A 6,000-nucleotide genomic window follows, 5' to 3' on the forward strand; every position below is an offset into this window, starting at 1 on the left:
GCCTCTCGATATTAACAAGCAATGCTCTACATGTACACTAGTTATTCTTTTCATTGTGTTATACAATACAATTACTAACTTTTGGTAGCTTTGGTTGCAAATCAGATGTGGAGCAACCTTACCTTGTCATATATCAGCATTTAAAATGTTCTTAAAACATGGGGGTTTTTTAAGGTTCACAGTTACCTTTTAGCTCTATTAGCTTTATTGACACTACCAGCATAAGAATTTTATCTTAATACATGTGCACTTTTTTGTTGTGCATAACTGTACAAATGTTTCATAGATCCCAAGAAATAAAAGGAAAGGAAAATTATGATTCAGTTACCTGCAATGACTGTTTATGGCCCTGTTTGGACCCCTGGGCAGATCACAATAAAGTTGCTGTGCAGTGCTTCTCTTACATAATGACTCATACTCTGCACTTATAATAAACATCCAGGTACAGTTCATGATTGCATTTATCACTAAGTAGTGCAATAAGAAATCAGAAAAAAGTCTGCTGTGGAACAAATTAGCAGGTTTTGGAATGGGCAATGCCACTAGTCATACAACACCTTGGTCCTGGTGCCTGACCTGGACCATAACTGGACTACAGCAATAAAAATCACAAGAAAGCTTCAGTCCCTCTCACATCTCACTGTCGAGATCTACATAGACAGAGTGCATCCACTGAAGCAAGACTCCAAGAGCAACACTGTTAAGAAGACCAGCATCCAGAATCCATAGGTAAGAAGGGCATCTGCATTTATTGGATTTCTAATGGTAGGAACAAGTATGCTCAAAAACGTCTTCCTTCAACTGCCACTACCTAGCAAAAGGAGCGGCAGGTACTTGACATCTGGAGAGAACCCAAAACAGAGACAAGGCAGGGATCAGCAGGAGAAGAAGGAAGGGATTAACATGTTTTGCTATTGTTCTACCTACTCTTAGGTTCCTATATAATCTATTTTATACTTATGCTGTAACACCTCCCCCCTTCGCCTTCATGCACCAATATGAACACAAAACATTTTTTGTATTGGTGCTTGTATTGCTGCCTGCACATCAGAGATACTGATACATGATTGATTGTTGCTGCTGTAATCCTCTTGGTGGATACAAACTGCAGCTTCCTAGTTTCTGGATTAATAGGCAAGAACCTGAAGTGCCTTCTTGCCATCTGGATCGTTAGCTGAACACAAAAAGAAAAACAGAAAGGAAAACGTTGGTGTTGAAATTGTAATGCACTCCTGCAGGCCTGATCCAGAAATGAAGACCATAGAATATATGACCACCCTCCACTTAAAAGAACGATGACTGGCCTGGTTATGGAATCAGGTCATGTACCCCATAACAAACTTTGTCATGGTGCTTGGGGGGACGGGGATTGGCATCTGCTAGTTCCACCATCACTTAGAAAATATCATTTGTTAAGTCATGCCCAGATTTCATAGATCACATCTTTATGGAAAATAAATGCGTCAGTTAGATGAGGGAGGATTATTCACTTGTTCTGTCAGCAAGACATTTTTTGAGGATTTAAAGCAGAGGAGGTAGACTCAGAAAGACTGGAAATTTACTGATGCATATGCAATGCCTATGAGGGCTTCTGTTTCTCCTGCACCTCCATTTTGGATTATTCTAAACATTGTCAATAGCTACACAGCTGCTTCCTTTCGATAAAAGGTTGAAGCATATTTAGCCAATTAAAAGCTATGCAAATGTTTCACATAACTTCCAGGAATTTGTTCTGCATGATGAATTCTTATTACTACAAAAAGTATTTATCAAATGATTTAGTTAAGTATTTCTGTAATGTAAACAAGTGCAAGGCTACAGAAATGTGCAACATTACCGTAATATGTGAAAGCAGAGAAGTCTTAAAAATTATAATATCAGTATTAAGATGATACAGATCTCTGTGCCCTGCTGTCCACAGGTGTGCATGCACACCCCCTACAATCCCTTCTGAAGTCATCAGAGCATTAGGGCTACATCATGCATTTTACATTCAAAATAGTTTAATTAGCACATGGCTTCTGGTTTCCAGTAGTGTTCATCACCTCCTTATTTAGGTACCAGACAGATAAATATCATCTGCAAAGCAAAACTTAATAATAACCATCATTCTAGACAGACTCCAGAGAAAAAGGTCTTTTATCCAGTCCTCTGGAGGAGAATCAATGTTTAAGTCTTCACCAACCTAATTTTGAAATAGCCTGGACTAAAGGAATAGTCAGTGTTACTCAATCTTCTGGCACCCCTTTGATTTTTCTTTGGAATATTCATCAAATAACAGCCACTCAATCCATTTTAAATCCATTAATTTCTTCCAGCACAAAAACACATGCCACTGTTGGTACGCACCCACCCTATGCTTCATTTTAGCAAGGAGACAAAAGGGGCCAAGTCTCTCCTTGGTTAACTGCACCCTAGAGAGACCTAGCCATACATGAGCTCAGACTCTGGACTTAGCACCACTCCACCCTAACATGTCTCCCAGTCACCCCCCCTCTCCATCCTTAGTCTTTTGTGGTTATCTTAGCCTAAGCAAATCAGACCAATAAATAAGGGGAGGGAAAGAGACAGATGTTCCACTTCTGAGACACAGTAACTCCTAACATGTACTTGTTTTAATCCACATGATTTAGTCATGTGTTTTTACAGAAAATTTATAAGCTTCATGGTTTGTGCATCTGGATTTAACACTGTCCTCTCCCCACTCCTTCCTTCCCCCCTTTTAAAAACAAAAAATGCTAAAGCATCAATTAGAAAAAGCTTTGGAACAAAAGGCAGATGCAAATACACTAATGTAAGTAAACTATAACAAGCTAAATGTAACAAGACATAGAAGTCTTGTACAGCCATACTCCTTACTGTTATGGAACAGTTCACTTTGAAGCAATGAAGCTATCTTTCAATTTGACAGTATTTTGAATATAAACTCTTACAAAAGAAGACTGAAAGATGCTAGGAGAGGATATCCAGTCTACCCCAATACCTAAAGTGCTACATTAGGTATAAACTAATAAATAATTCAATAATTTATATTTAAGGGTAAAAAATAGGTAGACATAAATAGGAAAAAATGCCGTATTTTCAATATCACAACTAAATATTACTGTAACTGCACAAAAAAAGCCCTCATACCACTACAGCAGAATTGAAGTCTTTTCTAACACAACAGTAATAAAAAGAAGGAAAGGCTACTTTCAGAATACTATATTCCTAATTAAAAAAAAAAAAAAAAGAATGAACAGAAAGGTTTCTAGCACAACAGTTGGACTCCAGCAAACACCCAGTGAAAAAAAAAATGGTAGCCAAAACATTTGCAGAAGAACACAATTTGTAGTAAAAATGGAAAGTGCAAACTTAACATCCTTTAGTTTATCACTTTGCCTGGTCCTACAGCAAGGAACCACAAATGAAGCACAGTTATACTTCTGTGTACAATACTCCAAAACTGACTATAGACCAAGTTCCTATAAGCTTTAAGGAAAGATCTGTCAATGCCTTCTAACATCTACAAACAATCTATGAAGGAGACTGATTATTAGCTTATAATATCATCAATTAGCTCACTTTCACATAAAAAGGTATACAGTGCAGATGCATCAAGATGCATCTGTACAATCTCGTACAGATTTAGTCCATAGTACACAAGGCAGACAGCTGGAGGTACTCAGATGGCAAACTTCTGTGGACTTTTCAAAATTAATGTCATACAAAGTGTATTTATACTCATAATGATAATATTGCAAGCAAGCAGATAATTGCATATGCAACCCTTGTTTGTCAGACTATCGCATCTATCATCTTTATAAGACATATTTAGAGAAAAGCATTATCCAAAAACTCATGTGTGGTTACAAACAAGGTTTAACTACCCTTTTTATAAAAATACTTATATTTTCTCAAAATAGATGCTCTTGGCAATACTTCCACCCTTCAACAGGTACATAGTACCTAAGAGAGTTACAGCACCATTTCTCTACAACTTCCCTTTTACATTTCACTCTACTTGGGAAAAGGAGTTCCACACAAGCCATTTCTCCACCAAGCAGAGTTAAATCCAGTTCCCTTTCACAGATGCAGTCAACCAGAACAGACAAGTTTGCTTAGATAAAACATGCCACAGTAAATGATGACATACGACCTCCACCTACAGTGATCTTGTTTGCTCACTAGCAGAAAGCTAGGACTGATTATATGCAGAGAATGATTTACATTCATGGGACAGATCACAGTACATCCTCTCCAGGTCCTTCTGCAGCAACAGAAGCCAGTTTGCTCTATCAGTCTTTAAAATGATTTAAGAACTGCCCCACAAACAGTGTTTATTTCCACTTCAGAATACCTCAAAAAATTACAAAGCACAGACAGCAGCACATTAAGTAAAAGCGAAATTATATTTTCAAAAAAGAAAGAGAAATCTGGAATTGTGGGTGAGAAGTCTAACAGCTGTGATTAGTGAGCTGTGTGTTTATACATCTTTCAACATTATACAAAGCACTGGGTGAATTTCAGACTGCCTCAGATGGCAAAAGTCTGTTGAATGAAACTTGTTGACAATGTTGTTAAAATAGAAAACTAATATTTGAGAGCAAAAAAACACAGCCTGTTATAAATGTCAAATACATGATTATAAAGCAATGCACAGAGATTCTGGACTTGAATTTCGGTGCATAATCCAACCATCTGTCGACCAGTTGTGTAGCAAAATCAAGATAACGTGGAAATCTCCAAAAGGACAGCCAAATCATCTTCCTTCAGCTACAGCATTTCCCTGCTTATGAACATGCCCGCGGTAATCGCACTCCACTTGCAGATTAACCTAGGGGAGATGACACTTGCCACAGGCAAAAGGAGGATTGCAAAGGCAATCTTGCCAGATAGGCAAGATAAACAGGGCGCTCAGCTCCCGGTGAAGCAGCCTGCAGAGGCAGACTTTGCCGCGCCGGTACTGCCGAGCTGGGCAGGGACCCTTCGCCCAGGGCGGCGGGTGCGGGGGGTCCGGGACCCCTCAGCCCTCACCGGCCCGCAGATCCGAGCTAGGCTGCTGCCATGGGGCTGCACCGTGCAGCCGAAAAGTTAAACCCGCTGGAGCGGGAGTGGAGCCGCTCCTGACGCCTCTCCCATCGTCGGGATGCCGGCCCGCGCAGGGCTGCGGGTCCCGCAGCTCCCTCAAACACCCTCCTCGCCCAGCGGGGACCCCGCAGGAGAGGCATTCCCGGCCTCCCTGGAATAAAAGCTCGAAGGGGTGCACCGAGGCGGGAAGTCCCAGGGAAGAGCCGCCTCGCAGCCGCGGGAAGCACGACGGGCGCCGTGGGCCCACTGCACCCGGGACACGGGGCTCCAGCCGCGCCGCCCCGTACTGTTCCGGACCGCCGGGCGCTGCGGCAAGGCACAGCCGCCCGCCCCGGAGCACAGCGGGGGGCCGTTCCGTGCCCAGCGCGGACACCAGTTGCTCGATCTGCGGTGAAGAAGTGGTGGAAGGAGCCTGGGGGCGGCAGCGGAGCCCCGGGGGGAGCAGGGCCCCCGGGCGAGGGATGCTCGCCCCGCCGCGGGGCAGACTGGGGGTGCGCCCGCGCAGCCCTCCGCTTCTCACCTCCTTAAGTTCCTTGGCCACGTCTTTCAGGTCCCCCAGGACTAATTCCAAATCCTCCACGATGATCTTGATCTGCTCCTTCACCTTAGCTTTGGAGGCTGCCGGCGGCCCCTCAGACGGCGACGAGGAGGAGGATGCGGTCCCCTTGGACTGGGCGGACATCCTTCGGGGCAGCCCGGCGCGGCCAGGGGGGCACGCAGGTCAGGCGAGCGCGGCGGCCGCCGGCCGCCCGGCCCCGTCCCTCCGGCTCCCGGAGCTGCCGCAGCCGCTGCCGCCGCCGCCGCCTCCCCGCCCGCGCATCCCGCGCCGGGGGCGCCGAGCCGCGCCGCGCTCCGCCGGGCGGCCGCGCTGTGCAGCTGCCATCGGCTCCCGGGAGCGGCGCGGGGGCCCGGCTGCAGCCCGCCGCGCGC

General features: G+C 44.6%; 1 protein-coding gene across 1 annotated transcript in view; it reads right to left on the bottom strand.

The window, feature by feature from the left end:
- The window catches only part of PRR16 (proline rich 16), a gene marked incomplete at both ends in the record, with an annotated part of 111,470 nt that extends 105,718 nt beyond the window's left edge, over positions 1-5,752 (bottom strand). Inside the window, one exon of the mRNA XM_082337118.1 lies at positions 5,591-5,752. Within this exon, the coding sequence (XP_082193244.1) occupies positions 5,591-5,752 (162 nt within the window). The remainder of the gene's footprint in view (positions 1-5,590) is intronic.
- Between the last annotated feature and the right edge of the window lie 248 nt (positions 5,753-6,000).

Source organism: Platalea leucorodia, assembly GCF_965183815.1.
Source record: "Platalea leucorodia genome assembly, chromosome: Z".
In the NCBI taxonomy this organism is placed as follows: Eukaryota; Metazoa; Chordata; class Aves; order Pelecaniformes; family Threskiornithidae; genus Platalea; species Platalea leucorodia.